The sequence below is a fragment of the Balaenoptera borealis genome (assembly GCF_965194805.1).
Source record: "Balaenoptera borealis genome assembly, chromosome: 12".
NCBI classification, from domain to species: Eukaryota; Metazoa; Chordata; class Mammalia; order Artiodactyla; family Balaenopteridae; genus Balaenoptera; species Balaenoptera borealis.
Window position 1 is genome coordinate 56755365 of NC_138869.1, and position 22585 is coordinate 56777949.

At 38.5% G+C, this 22585-nt stretch overlaps 1 protein-coding gene and 1 pseudogene across 2 annotated transcripts in view; both read left to right on the forward strand.

Moving 5' to 3' along the window:
* DYNC1LI1 (dynein cytoplasmic 1 light intermediate chain 1) overlaps positions 1–9234 on the forward strand; it is a 54198-nt gene extending 44964 nt beyond the window's left edge. The window contains exon 13 of the mRNA XM_082348627.1: positions 1330–9234. Within this exon, the coding sequence (XP_082204753.1) occupies positions 1330–1442 (113 nt within the window). The 3' untranslated portion in view covers positions 1443–9234. The remainder of the gene's footprint in view (positions 1–1329) is intronic.
* The window catches only part of LOC309608532 (small ribosomal subunit protein eS27 pseudogene), a 211917-nt pseudogene that overhangs the window by 95063 nt on the left and 94269 nt on the right, over positions 1–22585 (forward strand). The gene's annotated exons all lie outside the window — the stretch shown is intronic.

Below are 22585 nucleotides of genomic sequence, written 5' to 3' on the forward strand. Positions count from 1 at the left end.
AGTGGAATTGCTGGGTCATGTGGTAACTCTATGTTTAAATTTTTAAAGAACCGCCAAAGTGTTTTCCAAAATGCTATACCATTCTACATTCCCACCAGCAGTTTATGAGGGCCCCAGTTTTTCTCCATCCCTTCCAACAGTTGTTATTGTTCATCTTTGTGTTTTAGTTGTTTTGTTTTTTTTGGTTTTGCTTAACCAAGTCCAAAATGTCTATTTGTGTGTGTGTGTGTGTGTGTGTTTTAATTGAAATATAATTGATTTACAATATTATATTAGTTTCAGGTGTACAACATAGTGATTTGATATTTTTATATATTACAAAATGATCACCACTTGTCCATCTTTTTGGTTAGAGCCATCATTTTGGCTGTGAAGTTGTATCTCATTGTGGTTTTGATTTGCATTTCCCTGATAGCTAATTATGTTGAGAATCTTTTCATGTGTTTAATAACCATTTGTATATCTTCTTTGGTGAAATGTCTATTCAAATCCTTTGCCCATTTTAAAATTGGGTTATTTCTCTTATTGTTGAGTTCTAAGTGTTTTTTATATATTCTCTTTACTAGACCCTTATCAGATATAGAATTTGCAAATGTTTTCTCCCCTTGTGTTGGTTATCCCTTCACTTTCTTGAGTGTCCTATGAAGCACAAAAGTTTTGAATTTTGATGAAGTCTTTTCCTTTTGTTGTTTTTATAATTGCTCTTCAAGCAGACACTTTAACCCATTCTCCTTTTTTAATCACACCTTCTTGCCACCTTTTTCACAAGTACCTGCAGCTACCATTTTTGATCATTTTACAGGTTTCTGGGTATAAATTGAATTATTTTCTGGCTTCTCCCACTCTCAGTGTAGAAGATTACCTTTCTCAGTACTGCTGATTTAATTACCACTCACTCATCTTTCCAGATTCTGAAATTTTGTTGCTATTTTTCTCTTTTACTGTTCTTATTTTTCTATGTCTTTAAAAAAGTATACCTTTATGAGATTAAATGGTAGGTGCTAGTTTTACTTCTATTTGATAACAGACCCCACAATTTAAAATGAGGGAATTCAGGGGCTTCCCTGGTGGTCCAGTGGTTAAGACTCTGTGCATCCACTGCAGAGGGTGCAGGTTCGCTCCCTGGTCAGGGAACTAAGATCCTGCATGTTGCGTGATGAGGCCAAAAAAGAAAAAAAAAAAGGGAATTTATTTTTAAATTAAGGATGTTTATATAACTGTGTTTTAGATAAAGTTAATGAAACCGTTGGCAGTTGTTAAATGAGGACACATTGGTGTTAAGGATATTTTGACTTATGTCTAAATCTTGGTTTCTTTTCCTTTAAATAGGCCAGAAGCCTGTCCTGTCAGATGTTCACGCGGAACTAGACAGAATTGCACGAAAACCAGTTACAGCTTCTCCTGCAGCACCCACATCTCCTACGGAAGGAGAAGCTTCTTGAACATACCAAATAAAGCCATTTATTCAGTTTTCTGGGATAATGTAAACTTGCCTCTGCCTTCTCCTTCAAAAGTGGTATTAGGGAGCTGGAGTGCTTTTTCAGATGGACTAAATTCATGTCTTTTTTGTGTATGTGGTTGCCCATTTTATAAAAGGGAAGTATACAGAAGAAAAATTATTCTACACTATGTAAGATTGCTATTTGCATTGCCACTTTGCATAAGGAAGTAATTTTGGATTTTGAAAAACTCAAATTTATAGATCTGAAATACAGCCATGCGATCATATTCTAAAGGCTACTTAAAACATATAGGAGGGTTTGAGAAGGGCAGAAAATAATATGCTTTGGGCATTCGACTTACTTGGAAGGAAGTCCAAGCTTATTTCAGTTAAGACTATTAAAAAATCATTAAAAAAAATTATGTGTTAGTTTTGCTGGAAAAGAAGATGATCAGTTGTCAGATTTTCCACACCAACGTAAATATACCACCACACATGGAATATGCTGAGAAAACGATCAGATAGCATTTGATACACTAGTCATTGTCTCAATCCATGATCCTGTAAGTTGTCATCAAAATATGATTTAGAAATATTGGTCAAGATTTGTTTCTTTAACTGAGAAGAAAAGAAAGCACACTGCCTAAATGTGTAAAAGAAAAATGCAGAGGTTGTTAAAATGTAAAGAGGTAACAGTCTTTGGATTCGTCTATATATATATATCTACATATATATATATATCTATATATATCTATATATCTATATATATATTGATATATATATATATGGCTCTGCCTTAATATACCCCTTTTTTGTTTGTGACTTTCAACTGTAATCAGTTAATAAAGTATTTATTCTCTGCATTCAGGTTCAAATAACTTGTTGCATTCTCTTATATTTAAATTTGTATTTATCATATAATGAATAAGATTTGTTAGTATTTTTAAAGTGTTTGACTTAATAGGATTATTAAGCTTTCTGATCTTCTTTCTAAGAGACGAGTACATGAGATTCACTGCCTTGTCAAAGGAATTTACCTTTATCAGTACATCTTCCCCATCAACATGTCTTGAACTACAGAATCTTACATCAGCATTGCTAGTAGAAAAAATAGAGCCTTTTATCATTATTTAATGGACAGAAGCTGTTTTAAAAGTTTGGCAAGTGCACTGAAACACAGCTACTCCCTTACAGGTGAGATCACCTGGTAATAGTTCCACCTTTTCAATACTCAGATTTCAGCGCTTGTTTTGGAACCTTCGTGAGAACAGTTTGATTTTCCTACTGAAGTTCAACTAAAGAATGCATGTACATTTGACCTGTTGTGTAATTTCAGATAATTGGGGGACAATGGTTACTACCCTTTACATTGGTCTTTGTTGTAACTTTAAAATATATATTCCAAAGATTTTTTTTTTCAACAAAATATTTGAGGACAGTACCTCTACTATCAAACATAATTCTTTCATTAGAACTTTAAAATCTGTTTGGTTTTATAGTAGTATTTGGCTCCTAATGGTTGAATGTAAATACTAAAAATATATGAGAGGGTTATAATTTCAGTGTGGGAAAAACTTAGGATGTTTGTGGGCATGGAAAAATTAATTTGCAAAAACATTTTGTTTAATAAAATATGAGATGAAAAATGCCATTAATAAAATCTTCAGTCCAGAAGGGGTTTTGCAATCCTGGTGTTGTAAAGACCAGTTTTTCTAAACTAGTAGTACTTGATGAAGTAAGTGAAACTAATGAAGACAGTTGCAGACTGTGCATTATGGTATACTTTGGTATGTCTGCTGTGTTTGCATGTCTAGACCAACTCATGTTTTTTTTCTGTGTGACATTGGAGATGTACTGGAAAATCCTCAGAATTACATTGTTACCTGAAGTAATTGTAATTGTTCACTTTATATGGGATTCAATTTTAACTAATCAAAAATCTTGTGTTTACTGCATTTAAACCTATTTTTGTCCCTATTTTTGCAAGGAAGTTTGTTTTTAAACTACTTAATCTTTTTTGTTTGTTTTTTAAGCACTTTTTATTGAAGTGTACAGTACAGAAAAGTGTACAAGTTACAGGTGTATGGTTTGAAATATCACAAAGTGACCACATATAACCAGCACCAGGATCAAGAAAGACAGCATTATTTGCACCCCAGGTGCTTCCCTTGTGCCCCTTGTCAGTCCTCCCACCTACCAAGTAACTACTGCCCTTTCTTCCAAAGCTGTAGATAAGTTTTACTTATTTTTAAGCTTTATATAAATGGAATCTTACATTTATATTCTTTTGTGTCAGGCTTCTTAGTATTCTGTGGTTCCTCTATTTTGTTGCCTATAGCAGTTGTTACCCATTCTCATTGCACCATAGTATTTCGTTGTGCAAATACACTGTAATTTTTACAGTATGCTATTGATGGGTGTGTATTAGTTTCCTAATGCTGCTGTAACAATTTACCAAATTTTAGTGGCTTAATACAGATTTATTATCATACCATTCTCGAGGTCAGAAGTCCAAAATCAGCTGTACTAGGTTAAATTAAAGTGTCAGCAGGGCTGGTTTCTTTTGGAGGCTCCAGGGAGCATCTGTTTCCTTCCTTTCCAGCTTCTAGAGGCTGCCTGAATTCCTTGGTTCCTGGCCCCCTCTCCATCTTCAAAGCCAACAGCATAGCATCTTCTACTCTCTGCTTCAATCACATTGCTTCTCACTCTGACCCTGCTACTTCCCACGTATCAGGATCCATGGGATTAAACTTTGGCCCATGTGAGTAATCCAGTATAAGCTCCCTCAGCACGTCACTCTTCTTGCTTGCATGGTTTCTGTAAAGAAATTGGATGTTATTCTTACCTTTGCTCCTCCATAGGTGTTTTTTCCCTTTGGCTTCTTTTAAGATTTTTTAAGTCTTTGATTTTATGCAGTTTGAATATGATATGCCTAGGTGTAGTTTTTTTGGGGGGGGTGGTTATCCTTAGTGTTCTCTGAACTTCCTGGATCTGTGGTTTAGTATCTGACATTAACTTGGGGGAAATTCTCGGTCATTATTGCTTCACATACTTTTTCTGTCATTGTCTGTCTTGGCATTTTCATGTATATGTTACATCTTTTGTAGTTGTCTCATAGTTGTTGGGTATTCTGTTCCCTCTTTTTCTTCCCCTGTCTTTTTTCTCTTTGCTTCTTAGTTTTGGAAGTTTCTTTTGACAGGTCCTCCAGCTCAGAGATGCTTTCCTTAGCCATGTCTAATCAGCTAATGAGCCCATGGAAAGCATTCATCATTTGTTAGTTTTTTTTTTAATCTCTACCTTTAAAAAAGAATTATTTCTTAGAATTTCCATCTCTCTGCTTACATTAGCCATCTGTTTTGGTGTGTTGTCTACTTTTTCTGTTAAAGCCCTTAACGTATTAATCAGAGTTGTTTTAAATTCATGGTCTGATAATTCCAACATCTCTGCTGTGTCTGGATCTGATGCTTGCTCTGTCTCTTCAAACTGTGTTTTTTTGCCTTTTACTTATGCCTTGTAATTTTCTGTTGATAGCTGGACATGATGTACTAGGTAAAAGGAACTCCAGTGAATAGACCTTTTAGCACTGTGGTGGTGAGGTGTGGGGCAGGGGAGGCATTCTGTAGTCCTATGATTAGGTCTCAGTGAACCTGTGTCCCTGGGCTGTGAACTTCATAAGTGCTTCTCCATCCCCCCTGCCCCCTTACACCATAGGTGGGACAGGATGGCTAGAGGGAGCTGGAGTTGGGCATTTCCCTTCTACCATGTTGTTTAGGCTCTGGTAAACCCCAATTAGGGAGGCTCTGATAAAATGGCTTCTCTTGAGGGCAGGCCTTGTTAAGAACAGAATACTCTGACTTATTTCAAAACAGTTACTTTCTTCCTTCTCCTACCGGAAGCACCAGGGGATTTTTCTCTGATTTTCCCTTTGAGACCCTGGGAGGGCTCCAGGAGGTAAAACTCATAAAACAGTGGGGATCCCCTTCTAACTGGGGGTTTTTAACTCACAGACTTGTCCACTCTGAGCCTCCAGTAATTTGTCAGTTACAGCTCCAGCTTTCTTACCCCAGCACTGTCTACCTTAGAGGTTTCTGCTTGGAAGTTTCTGCTTCAGTAAGTTGTGGTTCTCTGTGTCCACCTGCCTGCCTCTCCAATATGGAGGACTGCAGTTGGCCCTGTGACCTCACTTCTCTGACAGATCCAAGAAGAATTGTTGATTTTTCAGTTTGTTCAGCTTTTTACTTGTTAGGATGGACTTCCAAACTCCTTACTTGGTGGACCAGAATCCCAAAGTCTAATTTCCCCCTCTCAAAATCCTAGCCACACCTGCAGAGTCCCTTTGCCAAGTAAGGTAGCATTCACAGGTTCCAGGGATTAGGATGTGGACATCCTTGAGGGGCCAATAGTCAACCTACCACAAGATGTTTGGGTGGTTTCAGTTTTCCAATTGCTGTTATGAATTGTGTTGTTATGAACAGTCTTGAATGTGTCTTGTGGAAAACACGTTCTCTGTTGGGTGTATATGTAGACATGCATTGCTGGATTCATAGGCTATGTGTATATTCAGCATTAGCAGGTGTTAAATGTTTAGCCAAACAGTTTTTCCAAAGTTATAAGAGGTCCCATTCCTGGGAGAAAATATTTGCAAATTATATATCTGATAAGAGTATAGTGTTCAGAATATACAAAAACTCTTAAAACTCAATAGGAAGACAGCCCAATGTTGAAATGGACAAAGTATTTGAATAGATATATCTTCAGAGAAGATATACGAATGACAAGCACATGAAAAGTTGCTTGATATCATTAGTAACTGGCGAAATGCAAGTCAAAGCCACAATGAGATACCACTTCACAGCTGAAATAAGAAATAAGTGTTGGTGAAGATGTGAAGAAATTAGAACTCCTGTACATTGCTGGTGGGAATGTAAAATGGTGCAACCACTTTGGAAAACAGTAAGGTTAAACATATAGTTACCACATGACCTAGCATTTCCACTCCTGGATATATACCCAACAGAAATGAGAACGTATGTCTTCACAGAAACTTGTATACAAATGTTCATAGCAGCATTATGTATAATAGCTAAAAGGTGGAAACAAACAAAACATCCATCAGCAGACAAATGGGTAAACAGAATATGACGTATCCATACAATGGAATATTTTTCAGCTATAAAAGAATGGGAGTTCCCTGGTGGTCTAGTGGTTAGGACTCTATGCTTCACTGCCGAGGAAACTAGGATCCTGCAAGCCACACGGCGTGGCCAAAAAGAAAAAGGAATGAAGTATTGATACATGCTACAACATGGATGTACTTTGAAAGCGTGTTAAGTGAAAGAAGCCAGTCAAAAAAGTCAGAATGTATGATTCCATTTATATGGAATGTCCAGAATAGGCAAATGCTTTGAGACATAAAGTAAATTAGTGGTTGCAGGAAGAGAGGGCAACGAGGAGTGACTGCTAATAGGTATAGGGTTTCTTTTGAGGGTGATGAAAATGTTCTGGAATTATACAGTGCACAGTCTTGTGAATATACTAAAAACTTGATGTCACTTCAAAAGGGTGAATTATGGTATGTGAATTACATATCAATTTTTTTTAAAGGAATTCACATTACTACCAGTAATATATGAGTTCCAGTTGCTCTGCATCTTTGCATACACTTGCTATTGTCTATCATTCTGGCAGGTTTTTTATTTATACAATAGGATCTCATTGTGGTTTTAATTGTATTTCCTTAATAACTAATGAAATTAAGCATGTTTCATGTTTATCGGCCATTTGGATATCCTCTTTTGTAAAGTACCTGTTTAAGAATCTTAAGAGTCTTATCTTTTTTTTTTCCCCCTCAGAAAAATAGGGAGATATTTGACTTTTTCTTACTAACTCATTCTTTACGTATTCAGAATACTAGTCCTTGTCAGATACGTATTGCAAATATCTTCTCTCATTCTGTGGTTTGGCCTTTTCACTCTCTTATTGCTATCTTTTGATGAATAGAAATTGATTTTAATGTTCCATTTGCCAGCTTTTCTTTATGGTTATTGATTTTTTTTTACCTGTTTTGAAGAAGTCTTTGCTTGCCCTCAAGGTCATGAAGATAGTCTAAGTTTTTTTTTTTCCTAGAAGCTTTATTGTTTTACTTTTCTACAATTCATCAATTCATCTGGGATTGATTTCTGTGCATGGTATGAAGTAGGGGATAAAGGTTGTTTTATTTTTAGTGTGGTGTTCAATTAATTCATTACCACTCTGGTGGGGGGTATCATCCTTCTGAACTGCAGTGTCACCTGGGTCATAATTTGTCCATTTATGCATGCATCTGTTTCTGGACTTTTTGTTCTTTTCCATTTGCCAGTTTCTCTATCCTGTACTAGTACTACAGTCTCAATTTCTGTAGTTAAAAAAAAAAAAAGCCTTTATCTGGCAGCCTAAGCCCTCCCCTATTGTTTTTCCTTAAGATTGTTTTTGCTATTCTTGACCCTTTGCATTTCCATATAAACTTTAGAATCAGGTGGTCAGTTGCCACACCAAAGAAGTGGCATTTTGATTGAGATTGAATTTATGGATCAATTTGGGGATAATTATCATATTTACAGTATCTTCCAAGCTATGCACAGGAATATCCTTCCATTTATATAGGCCTTCAGTCTCTCCTCGCAGTGTTGGTAGTTTTCAGTGTATCATCTTGCACCTTCTTTTGGTAGATTTTTTTCCAGCTAATTTTTTTAGGCTATTGTATTTTTTATTTATTTTTTTGGCCATGCCGTGCAGCTTTCGGGATCTTGGTTCCCTGACCAGGGATTCAACCCAGGCTCTCGGCAGTGAAAGCTCAGGGTTCTAACCACTGGACCGCCAGGGAACTCCCTTTTTGATGCTGTTTTAAATGGCATCCTTTTAAAGTGTTATTTTCTTTGTTGCTGGTATGTAGAAATACACTTTTTTATATTGATCTCATCCAGCAGCCTTACTCAGATTCATTTGTTAATGTTCATCCGTAGTTTATTTTACATGTGTCCTGTCTACAGTCCTCTGCTCTCCCAGCTGAGCTATTGAAAGGTGCACCACCTGTAATTTATTTTATATTTTTCTACATATAATTATGTCATCAGCAAATAGAGTTTTAATCTTTTCTAATGTTATCTTGCTTTGTGATGCCTATGCTCCAGTATAGGATTCTATAGAACCGATGAGAGGAAGCATCTTTATCTTGTTCCCCATCTCAGAATGAAAGCTTTAAGTATTTCACTATTGAGTATATTTGCTGCATGCTTTTTGTAGATACTCTATCAGAAAGAAAGTTCTCTTCTTTCCTAGTTACTTTATATCATAAGTTTTATCATGAATGGGTGAATTTTATAAAATGTTTTTTTATTTATTGAGATAATTTTTCTGTTAATGGTATCAGTTACATTACCTTTTAGAAATATTAAGCCAACTTTGTATTCCTGAAATAAATTTAACTTGATCTTGATGTATTAGTTTTATTATATTGCTGGATTTGGTTTGCTAATATTTTATTAGGATTTTACATCATGCCCCTGAGAAAAATTGGCCTGTAATTTTCATGGTTTTGTCAGTGTTTGATATCAAGATTATGTTGACATCATAAATCAAGTTGGAAAGTATTCCCTCTTTGTAGTCTTTGTAAAGAGTTTGTGGGACTTCCCTGCTGGTCCAGTGGCTAAGACTCTGCTCTCCTAATGCACGGGTTCGATCCCTGGTCACGGAACTAGATCCCACATGCCACAGCTAACCCCCGGCTCAGCCAAATAAATAAGTATTAAAACAAACAGTTTGTGTAAGATTGGTGTAATACTTGTTAGTTTTGCTTCTTTAAAACTATCAGATATCAATTTATAAGGCCTGTTGTGGAACTTAACAATAGCACAAATGGTAATATCTATTACAGTTTTCGTATGTGGGCTTTCGTTTTAGAGAAAGTACTTGCTCTTTAAACTGGTAAAATGCCAGAATACGGGAATTTCATGTAGCACCTTATTAATGTCTTTATCAAGTAGTGGTTCCCCATGCTGAAATAGGATTGTAGACAATGATGTCAGGGAATTCTCACTATATGTGTAAGAGTTATCCTGTGATCATGATCACTTCAGAGAATTATAGGAAAAATTGTAGTCCATACATACAATAAAAAATACAGGAAGTAATTAATGTGAAGAGGTATATGAAATTCAAGGATTTTTAAAAGGTATTTCGCAATCAGATAATTAGTATATGGATACAGTTATACTTTGAGAAATAATCATAAAATAATGATGCTTCCAATTTCTCAAAATATGACTATATATAGAGAGAGAGAGGGAGGGAGAGTAATATATATACACACACACACACGTTTGGGGCAGAGTAGTACCTTGATCTCATTGTATCACCAAAATCTTTTTAGAATTAGTTGGTGACAATTCTTTTCTGTCTTATGTTGGGTTAAGATTTTTTTCTAAAGTTCAAATATGGGTGATTCTTAAAACTTTTGGTCTAAGACTCCTTCCCCCACCCCCTGCACAAGGCTTGGGAGGGTCTTAGTTCCCCAACCAGGGATTGAACCTGAGGCCTCAGCAGTGAAAGTGCTGAGTCCTAACCACTGGACCACCAGGGAATTCCCAAGACTCCTTTATATTTGTACTTATTAAGAACCCCAAAGAATTATTGTTAATGTGGTCACTTATCTGTATTTGCCATATAATAAATAAAAGCTGAAAATTTTTAAATATTCATTTATAAATAACAATAGTAATTCCATTACATGTTAAAGTAACTTTTTATAGAAAACAGCTTTACAAAACTAAAAGTATGTAGAAGGGTACTGTTGTTTTACATTTTTACAAACTCTAATGTCTGGCTTAATGGAAGACAACTGGGTTCTCTCATCTGCTCTGTATTCCGTCTGATCTGATGTGCTATTTGAATTCCAGGAAGAAAATCCAGCCTCACAAATACGTAGGTGGAAAAAGTAGGAGTATTTTAATAGCTTTTCCAGATAATTGTGAATTTTCTTTTCTGATACTAAAGCTTGACAAGTGTTAGTTTTTTAAAGGTTAATTGCAGCGTGGAATCCATTGGTCTTTCTTGCCCTTTGAGTGGATTTTTACCCCTATGTGATTTTGTAACATTATTCATTGGATTTAGAAAATATCAGTTCACTGAACTACAAGGTTCTTCCAAATATTGACATGTCCCATTATAAAATGTCTCCCCAAATCACATATTTTTAGTTATTATCAGGTCTCATTAGAAAAGATTAAGTGGTGGGAAACTGTCAGGCTGAGTGATGGATACAAATTTTCCAAGATTCTGATTTTTTGAAAGTTCACATTTTATCAGTGTAACAGATACTGTCAGTTTTACTCCTTGTACTGACAGGCTCACTTCGTTCATTTCTGAGAAAATGTCTGCCAAATACATCTGAGAAACCAGTTGGGCTGTAAGTAGTTCTTTCAAGTAAGCCTGGTGGAAGAAGTGGCCAGTTCAGCTTACCACTCAATAGCACGAAAACACTTCTGTAAGCAGCAGAAGTGGTACATGTGTCCTTCCATTTCCTCACACAGAATTTTAGAAGAACTGGTACTAAATGGTTGCAACTTAGTGAAATTAATTTTTACTTCATCAAGGGAATTCTTAAGTGAACTTGGCTTTATATTTTCCCACAGAGTGGTAGACTGGTGAAGAATACGATGACTACACAAGTTCAGTTTGGTGCCACTGCCTTGCCTTGTGCTAGAGTGCTAGCAGTTTTACTCCGTCTGTGGTGCAAACAAATGTTCACACAGTGAAAAAGGCAGATGACCTCTTAGTAGTAGTATGAGAATAGTTTTGACTTGATGGAATCCCAGCAAAGTTCTCAAGACCTCTAGGGGTCCTCTGAGCACACTCAGAACTGCCATTATAACCCAGTAGCCAAATCAGTCATTTGATTTTGTCCTGTGTTGCCTTAGAATTTAAAACAAGGCTTTGGTTCAGAAATTTTGGTTGATGTCCTGTAGGATGTGACTCTTCTAAACATTTTCTATTAAAGTGTGTTCTGTCTTTAATGCTACAACTTTGCCAATAGTTACCTGGGTTAGTCTCCTATTATTCTGTGTTTTGTGCATGTGCACTCTGGTCTACTCAGATGGGAAATACTATTAAAATGATAGGTGATGACCAAATCTTTTTTTTTTTAATTAAAAAAAAAATTTTATACAATTTTTAAAGGTTACTTTCCATTAACAGTGATTACAAAATATTGGCTCTATTCCTCATGTGGTACAATATATCCTTGAGCTTATCTTACACCCAGTAGTTTGTGCCTCCTACTCCCCAACCCCTGTAACCATTAATTTGTTCTCTATATCTATGAGTCTGCTTCTTTTTTTGTTATATTCACTAGTTTGTTGTATTTTTTAGATTCCACATATAAATGATGTCATATCTGAGCCTGGAGCAGCCACCTGCACCTTGTGTTCCTGTCTCCCTGTGTCTGTGTGCTGCCCTGGTCCACTCTCCTAGAATTCCCCCTGGTTAATCCCCTAGTATTTGTCTTTCTCTGTCTGACTTATTTCACTTAGCATAATGCCCTCCAAGTCCATCAATATTGCTGCAAAGGGCAAAATTTCGTTCTTTTTAATGGCTGAGTAGTAGTCCATTGTATATATGTACACCTTTTTTTTTTTTAATAAATTTTATTTATTTATTTATTTTTGGCTGTGTTGGGTCTTCGTTGCTGCGCGCGGGCCCTTTCCAGTTGCGATGAGCGGGGGCTACTCCTCGTTGCAGTGCGTGGGCCTCTCACTGCAGTGGCCTCTTCCGTTGCAGAGCACGGGCTCTAGGCACGTGGGCCTCAGCAGTTGTGGCACACGGGCTCAGCAGTTGTGACTCACGGGCTCTAGAGCACAGGCTCAGCAGTTGTGGTGCACGGGCTCAGCTGCTCCGCGGCATGTGGGATCCTCCCAGACCGGGGCTCAAACCCGTGTCCCCTGCATTGGCAGGCAGACTCTCAACCACTGCGCCACCAGGGAAGCCCTACCACATCTTTATCCATTCATCTGTTGATGGATTCTTAGGTTGCTTCCATATCTGGCAATTGTAAATAATGCTGCTATGAACATTTGGGTGCGTGTATCTTTCCAAATTAGTGTTTTTATTTTTTTGGGGTGTGCACCCAGGAGTGGAATTGCTGGGGATGGCCACATCTTTTGCTGTACTCCCAAGCTTTTGCTGCTCTAACTGCAGTAGATGCTTAATATTTCGAGAGCATTAACTTTCAAGTAAAATAGTCTTAGTCCAACCCTACCTTGCAAGATATGAGCGTCTTAGCCACCACCTTCTTCTTAAATGGGCTTTGTAAAGCCACGAGCATCTTCATATGCAAGAACTGCGGTGCCAGGACGCTGTGGAAGACCGTGGAAAGAGGCAGAAAAGCTGGATTACTCCATTTATTAATCCCTTGACTCTGTAAGTCATTTATTGTTCTGTAGCCTTAGTTCCATCATCTGCGTAGTGTCAAGGACAACCTGCTTAGGTGTAGAGTTACAAATGGGGTAAATGAGATTGAGGCTGTGGGGGTGCTTTGTAAACTGAATTGTTACACAGATTAAATTTTCATAGCCGCCGGGAAGGAGTTTTAATTTACATAAATTCCTTAAATTCTAGTCCCATGATTATTCAAGTATGTTTAGCTATCTGCTCTAAATATATTAGTGTAATGAGACCACTTCTGAAACGCCTACTGCCTTGTATGCTTGTTTCCATAACAAAATAGTTATATATGTACACACATATATATATTTATACATGTGTATATATTTATACATATATGTATAAAATGGTATTATACCAACTGCTAGCTATTTGTAAAGATAAAATTAGATCCATACCTGACATCAGTCACAGGAATCAACTCCAAATGTTATCAGACCTAAATATAAAATATGAAACCATAGAATTACTAAACGAAGACATAAAATTATTTTGTATCTGAGTGGGGAAAGGCTTTCTAACTTTAACTCAATCCACATGCAATGAAAGAAAAATTTTATATTCACCTACCTAAAAATAATTGGGAAAAAAAAGCATGATGGCAAAAAGCACCATAAGCAGAGTCAAAAGGCAAGCAGAAAGTTTGAGAGATAGTAGTTATATCACAGATAAAGAGCTGATATACCTAATATTTGAAGAACTCTTAAAATAGAGGTGGGGGAACTAAAATCCTTATAGAATATAAATAAACAGGCAAAAAACATGAACAGACAAGTAAAACAAAAATGGCCCTTGAACATATGTAAGTATGTTCAGTTTTCCTCAGGGAGAAATGCAAATTAAAATTACACCAAAATATTATTTCTCCCCATCTGAATGAAGAAAATTCAAAGCTTGATAATACACTTTGTGGGAGATGTGGAGATGTTGGAGAAACAGGTGTGTTCACTATTCCTGGGAGTGCAAAACAGTATAACCTCTCGCAAGGGCAATTCGCAGTATTTAACACAACTACACAAACTTAATAATCACCTACCTAGGAATTTACCCCAAAGATACATAGCTGACAATACAAAAATAATATTCACACAGTTATTCATTGTGACATTATGTGTAATTGCAAAATATTGGAAACAATCTAAATGCCTATTCATAGGAAATTGGGTGAGTAAACTGAGGTATGGCCACTCAATGTAATTATTCAAAAAAAACAAAACCAAAAAACGAAGCTGATTTCTATGAACTGACATGCAGCAACTTCAGGACAGTATATGTCTCTTTCCACTAAAGAAACACAGGGAAGATAACCAGAAGCAAACAAAATGTTACCTGCAGGGGGTGATTGAGCAAAATGAGACAGAACAGATAGACTGAACACCTAAGTGTACCTTTTTGTATGTTTTTACTTCTGGAACTTTTGTTAATGCTTCACATTTTCAAAAACTAATACTTAATCGATGATGAGGGGAAAACAGATTGTTTTCTGGAATCTTTAATGACGCTCAGTGTGAGGCACCCTGTGTTAAGAGTGGCCTTGTAATGACAGAGACACCCTGTAATCTAAATCCCAAACTGGACCCCACCCTCTTTTCCCAAAGCAGTCAGAAGATTCCACCTTGCTCCATCACATCTCCCACCCAAGCAATCAGACTGTCCTGAACTAAAATACCCAACTGATATTGAGGAAGGAGGCTAAGTTATCTATAGTCTTTTCCTCCCAAATACCTCTGAGGAATTAACTCCGTGCACAGGAGTGCAGAAAACCTAGAACGGAAGGCATCACTAGCATTCCTTTGCCATCGCAGCCCTCTGCTGGTATACATAAAATGTGGAGATTGATGAAGTTATTTGCTTATCCTCTAGTCTTGTTGATAAACTATCATCCCTAGGAGATTTCTGATCCAGACTTTTCTTTGCTTACCTGGCAAAACACAGCACCAAACACTCAAGTTTTTGGAAACGTTGACGAGGAAAACTTGAGACCTTCTTCTTTGCCTCTATGACACTACTTCTGTGTTCTCCTGCTCTCTAAACATGCCTTTATTTCTGTGACTCCTGTTCACCTTCTCTCCCATTCCTGCCAAAGTCCTAGCCTAAATCCTTCTTCTCTCTGTAGGTTCTTCCCTTGAATTTTTTTTTTTTTTTTCTGGCCGCGCAGCTTGTGGGATCTCAGTTCCCTGACCAGGGATTGAACCCAGGCCATGGCAGTGAGAGCCTGGAATCCTAACCACTAGGCCAGCAGGGAACTCCCTTGCCTGGAACATTTGTACAGTTCTGTCAGTTTGACGAGTTTCCCAAATGTTTTATCTCCTCCAGCTCCATATTTGAAACTAGGTACGAAGAACTCCACTTGAACTTACTTCTGGCATGGTAACCTTGGTGTGTCCTGGTCTGAGTTCTTCACCTTGGCTTTGTTTAGACAAAAGGTCCAAAACCTGAAAATAAGGCCGAAGGATTACCAAGTGCCCTTTCAATGCCATATATCAGACTAGAGCAGTGCTTTTCAAAAGGTGGTCCTGGACTAGCAACATGTTGGAACTTGATATAAATACAAACTCCCAAGTTCCACTCGAGATCTCCTGGGTCAGAAACTGTCGGGGTGGAGCCCTAGAAATCTGTGATTCAACAGGCATTCCTGGTGATTTTGCTGAGAATCTGAGGTAGGAACTACTGAACTAGAGTGGGATTGTCAGACTATGGCTTGTGGGCCAATCCGGCCCAGTGCCTGTTTTTATAAAGTTTTATGGGGATATGGTTGCAATATAGCATTTACTTATGTATCATTTATGGCTGCTTTCACTCTACAACAACAGAATTGAGTACTTATGACAGAGACTGCATTGCCCTCATGGCCTAAGACGTTTACCATCTGGCCCTTTACAGAAAAAAGTTTACAAACCCCTAAACTACAGCATTGTCCCCCCACACCCTCTGAAGGGTCATCAGTGGTCTAGGGAAAGATAATTTTACTTACTATTTATTATTGAATTGTACCCAGAGTCTATAACGTTAGATGTTAATTATAGAAGATATATAAGCTACAAATAATTTTGTGTCTTTATTTATTTTAATTTTAAAGATTGAAGTATAGTTGATTTACATTGTGTTAGTTTCAGGTATACAGCAACTTGATCAGTGAGACATATATCAATTTTTTTCAGATTCTTTTCCCCATATAGGTTATTACAGAGTGTTGAGTTCCCTGTGCTATCCAGTAGGCTCTTGTTGATTATCTATTTCAGTGGTCCCCAACCTTTTTGGCACCAGGGACCAGTTTCGTGGAAGACAATTTTTCCACTGACCTCCCCCGCCCCAGTGACCCACGGGCAGGCGAGGGTATGGTTCAGGCGGTAATGTGAGTGATGGGGAGCGGCAGATGAAGCTTCACTCGCTCGCCCGCCACTCACCTCCTGCTGTGTGGCCCAGTTCCTAACAGGCCGGGACCAGCACGGGTCCGTGGCCCGGGGATTGGGGACCCCTGATCTATTTTATATATATTGGTGTGTCTGTGTTAATCCCAATTGCTAATTTATCTCTCCACCCCTACCTTTCTCATTTGGCAACCATAAGTTTGTTTTCTAAGTCTGTGAGTCTCTTTCTGTTTTGTAAATTAGTTCATTTGTATCAGTTTTTAGATTCCACCTATGAGTGATACCATGATGTTTGTCTTTCTCTGTCTGACTTACTTCCCTTAGTATGATAATCTCTAGGTCCATCTGTGTTGCTGCAAATGGCATCATTTAATTCTTTTTTATGGCTGAGTAATATTCCATTGTGTATATGTACCACATCTTCTTTATCCATTCATCTGTCGATGGACATTGTGGTTGCTTCCATGTCTTGGCTATTGTAACTAGTGCTGCAGTGAACATTGGGGTGCATGTGTCTTTTTGAATTATGGTTTCTCCTGATATAGGCCCAGGAGTGGGATTGCTGGATCATATGGTAGTCTATTTTCAGTTTTTTAAGGAACCGCCATAGGGTTCTCCATAGTGGCCATTACCAATTTACATTCCCACCAAACAGTATAGGAGGGTTCCCTTTTCTCCACGCCCTCTCCTGCACTTATCCTTTGTAGACTTTTTCATGGTTGGCCATTCTGACTGGTGGAAGGTGATACCTCATTGTATTTTTGATTTGCGTTTCTCTAATTAGCGATGTTGAGCATCTTTTTGTGTGGTTTTCTTTTTTTAAACAGTGTGAGTAAAATTTACCTCTTGAAATTGGCTTCCTGAAAGTCTGCCCTGTTTTGAATTATTTTTTTCTTTTCTGTTTTAAAAAATATTTATTTATTTATTTATTTATTTATTTATTTGGCTGTGCTGGGTCTTAGTTGTGGCACGTGTGATCTTTGTTGCCGGTGCGGGATCTTTAGTTGCAGTATGTGGGATTTTTTTTAGTTTCAGGATGCAGGATCTTTTAGTTACGGCACGCGAACTCTTAGTTGTGGCATGTGGCGTCTAGTTCACTGACCAGGGCCCGAACTCTGGTCCCCTGCATTGGGAACTTGGAGTCTTAGCCACTGGACCACAAGGGATGTCCCTTGAATTGTTTTTTGATGAACTACCCCAGGACATTTCTTGAGGGCAGGTGTCGTATACAGCCCCTCAGGCCTTGTGAAGATGGAAGTGCCCGTAAGTAGAGGTTTTAAAGTTGTTGTTATGGGAAATAGCCACAAGGTGGCAGGATTTCTTCATGCCCAGGTCTGGTTACTCAGGCAACCAGAGCCTTAGCGAAAGTGGTGTTCCTGGGTTGTCAGAGTGGAATGTGCCAGAACAAAGGCCCAAGGACTTGTGTCTCATTACTTCTTCCCCTTTACTTTTCACCTTTCCCCTGACAAACCCCAACCCCTAGAAAACTGCTATGCTGAGGGTGCTTTCATCTGGAGGTGGGGCGATTCTAAGGAAGGAAGCTGGAGGTGGGAGGCCCACCACCAGGAGACATGGAGACCAGGTGACTTTTCAAAACTCTTCCAGCCCAGAGGGTCCACCCTTCTTTGCATGCACTGGGCTTGGTTTAGCTGTAAGAGGGCCCGCCTGAATCTGGAGATTGTGGTCCCATCCAGAGGGGACCAGGCACTAGAGGGCCAAGGGGGGCTCATTTGACGGCACATCCTTCCTAACTCACTGAATCCCAGGATAGTCCAGCCTTGGGACCCAAGCTTGCTTAGGCTCCAGGGATGGGACACCAGCTTGGGTCACCAAGGCCTGAGGGGAATATAGTAGGCGTTTCTTTTTTTTTCTTTTTAATTTAAATTTAATTTTTATTTTATATTGGAGTATTGTTGATTCACAGTGTTGTGTAAGTCTCAAGTCTCAGTGACTTGATTCAGTTATACATAGACATATATCTATTCTTTTCCCATATAGGTTATTACAGTGTGTTGAGTAGAGTTCCCTGTGTTATCCAGTAGGCCCTTGTTGATTATTTTATATATATTAGTGTGTCTGTGTTAATCCCAATCTCCTAATTTATCCCTCCCCCCAACCTTTCCCCTTTGGCAACCATAAGTTTGTTTTCTTTGTCTGTGAATCTGTTTCTGTTTTATAAATAAGTTCATTTGTATCAATTTTTAGATTCTACCTACAAATGATATGATATGATGTTTGTCTTTCTCTGACTTACTTCCCTGTTTTCTGATAGAAGTGAAAATGATTTCTCTGCTAGACTTAATCACAAAGGCAATAATTTGTGATTATTATAAATTAGCCATTTAGCTAATGGCTAAACATTAGCCAGTTTCGGATCTAACCTAGTAATCTTATTCCAGCTTTTTTTCATACGTAGACACACTCACAGACATATACATACCACGATCTTTCATATCATTCTCTGAACCATTTTTGCATTCTTTTGATTGCTAGTGAGTTAAATAAGTCTTTGAAGGATGCTGACATACTTGGAGGACCGTCATGTTTTTCACTTTTTGAAGTTTATACTTTGATCCAGACAAGAGTTAATTCCTCCTGCGTTCCTTGTCTCTGTCAATCTATGTTACATGGCTTGAAAGTTTAGCACCTGTTCCAGTTCCTCCCTTTTTCTTCAAACAAATCAATCGCCAAACCGCACTGGTTTTCCCTCCCACAGGGTCTTTTCAAGCCATCCCTTCTGCTCTCTTTCCATGACCACTGTCTGAATTTGAGCCTCTCTTTCCTGCTTCCAGAACTTCTACAACAGCCCCTACCTGGCTCTTTGTAACCAGCCCAGTCTACACAAGGCTGCTAGAAAAATATCCTCAAGCAAAAGCTCTGGTCATTTCACTTCCCTACTTCGGTGGTTCCTCATTGTTCAACAGTAAAGGAAAGCCCTAGTTCCTTAGCCTGATTTCTAGGGCCCTCCAAAATCTGACCCTCAGTTTATCCTCCTTGACAACCCTTTGTCCTTCCTCCCTCTGTTCTCTGTGCAGTCTCTTTGCTTTCCATCCCCTTGCCCCTCTGCCTACAGTGCCCTCTGTCCTCTTTCTGCATGTCCAAAGCTCAGTATTCTTTAACCCCCAGCTTGAAGCTCTACCAGGCTGATCCTTTTAGCTGAAAATCATTTCCCTCTACTCTGAATTCCCAAAATATTTACTTTGTATCTCTTTTATGGCACATACACTTTGTTGTGTGAGGTGGTTTGTTATGTATGTTTCTGTGGCCTCACTGTAGGACAGTGTCTGTGATCCAAATTTGTATCCACATTACTGCCTAACTGTGCTAACATAGATAAGAGAGCCATGAAGTTTTTTCAGTAGGAGCTGCTGAAAACTTAAAATTTCAACTGAAAAGGTAGCACCAAATTATTTTTTTAATGTTGAAAATCTCCTCAAATTATATTTTCCCAAACTATCTCTTTTTGTGAATGTTTTCTTTCCTTCATTTAAAAAATATTAACTATATGAAAGGAGAAAACTGAATACTCTCCAAAACTTAAATGAATCTTCCTTTCTTCTATTTAGTGTATCTTTTCTCCATAAATAAGATTTCTCATTTCAATGTAGCAAGTCCCAGTATTTAACTATACAGTGTTGTTTATTCATTAATGAAGCGAAGTTTTCTGTGTGGTTGCCCCCATCCAAAGGACTCCCTAGTACAGTCATCCTATGGTGTCCAGGAGGGAACTGGTTCCAGGACCCTCCCTGGATACCAAGATCCTCAGATGCTCTAGTCCTTTATATAAAAACATGTATTTGTATGTAACATATGCACATCCTCCCATATATTTTAAATCATCTCTAGGTTACTTATAATACCTAATAAAATGTAAATGCTGTGTAAGTAGTTGCTGACATACAGCAAATTCAAGTTTTGCTTTATGGAACTTTCTGGAATTTAAAAAAATATTTTCTATCTGTGGTTGGTTGAGTCTGCAGATGCAGAACCCATGGATACAGAGGGCCAACTATACAAGTGTTTGTTCATGAAGACCTAAAATCTTCAGTTGGTCTTTTAACTTATTAAGAAACAATAAGCAATGCACATTTTTTTAAACTGGCAGGGATATTAGTGTCTAAATGCTAGGCACCCCCAAATCAATCAGAGCAAAGGAGGTTATGGCACGTCTGCTGTCTCCTACCTAATAGCTTTCATTCCCATCATGTTATGAAACAGTGTTCCTCCACATGTGGATGGATTTCTCACCGCTAGTATCTGGAGAGCTTCTTACAAAATTATATTCCCAAGACCCACCCAAATCCAGACACTTTGGGGCTGGATCTCCAAGGAGCTTTTTTTTTTAACTTCCGAGATGATTATTTGGCACCCTGAAGTTTGTGAATCACAGGCTACATTCTATCCTAAGTTCAAAGAGAAGCGGAGAACCTTTTTAGACTTGCCCAAGTGCACCATAAACAAACCAAGAGCGTTGAGAGTTGTCCATTTTTTCTCCTCTCTCTAAGTGTCCTTCTTCTTTGTAACTTTCCCTTAATATTTTATTTTGAAAATATCCAAACACAGAAGTTGAAATAATTGTGCAATGGACACCCATGTACTACACCATTAACATGTTATCACAGTTGCTTTATCACAAATCTCTCCTTTCATCCATCTCTCTATTCATTAACTCATCTTTTTTTTTTTTCATGAATTTCAAAGTAAATTTCAGACACAGGTAGTGTCTAATTTGGGATGATGGTGATTTGGAGAATAACAAGGCAGTGAATTCTTGTAGCCCTTGTGAAAGCACAGTGGCTTTATTGGCCAGGATTGGTGGCTGCTTGACCTCAGCAAGAGGTTAAGAATGTGTTTAATCAAAGACAGAAGGATAGTTTTGGCTGACAGTAGATTATCTCCCTGCCCCCCACCCCCACCCCCTCCAGCAGAGTAGTATCTATTTGTCTCTATTCATTTGAATCGGAGCTTTTGTTTTGTTACTGGGAGAAGAAAGGGAGGTTTGGGGCTGTGGAGAATAGAAGATAAATGTGGAAGCAGAGGGCAGCAGTAACCCCTCCCTTTAACACAGTTTCAAGGCCCTAATGGAGAGATGGGTTACAGGCTGAGGTTGCTGGCTTAGTGGTTAGCAGCAAGGCCATGAGTCAGACTGCCTAGGCCTACATTCTACTTGTCCCTGGGTGTTTGACCTTGGATGTGATACTTAGCCTCTTGGTCTTGTTTCTGAACCGAACTTGGGTCCTCTTGCCCAGCACACAGCAAAGCCAGTTTACTGACACTGGGTTGTAGTGAAGGAAAGTACTGCATTTATCGGCGGGCCCAGCAAGGAGAATGGACAGCTCATGCTCAAAAGATCCGAGCTCCTTGGTGGTTTTCAGGGGAGGGTCTTAAAGGCAACATTTGGGGTGAGAGTTGCAGAGGGCATGACTTTCTTCTGATTGGTTGGTGTTGAGGTAATAGGGTGGTGTTTCAGGAATATTAATCACCAAGCTTCTGGTTCCAACCAGTCTGGGGTCTGTGTGCTTGTGGTCAGCATGTAGTCACCATCCTCCACCAGTGTGGGGGTCTTAGTTCCTGCAGAACAACTCAAAGATCTGTGGTCAGATTATGTGTATATATCCCCTGAGGAAGAACTAGGACTCTGTTTAATCCCTGAGCTATCATTTCTTGACTGCTTTGCTTTTGTTTCTGCATTCCTCACTTCCATAATTAGTAATTGCTTGAATCTGCCCTTGGGAACTCAGGGAAGGCCTAGGAGACTAAAGCCTTTTTTTAAAAACAAGAACTGGGGGACATGGAGGGGCTTTTGTACCTGGGAGGACTGGGTTCCAGCCTCAGTTTTCTCATCTGTAAAATGAAAGTAATGACAGTACCTACATTATATTGTTGTGGAGGAAATATGTGTGCCTAGCATGTAACTTGATCAACTTCAGTTGCTAAAATATAATTACCTTCCTTGATGAGTATCTTTTAAGTTCACACAAAATTAACATATAGGGCTGTAGCAGCTGGTGAACAAAAAAGAGACAAGTAAATGAAACAATTTTGATAATTAACTCTAGAAGGAATTCAGAGAGAAGCAGGAGGGAGAAATCCTGAAAGTCCTTCAAGACAACCCATAGCACTTAAAATGAAATCCAATTTTTTCCCTTGCTCTGCAAGGCCCCTACATTATCTGGCCTCTGCCTACATCTCCAACTTCACCGCCTCTCTTTCTCCCTTATTTAACCTAGCCACACCAGCCGTTTCATAACGAGCCGAGGTCATTGGATCCTCACGGCATTTGCACCTGCTGTTCCCT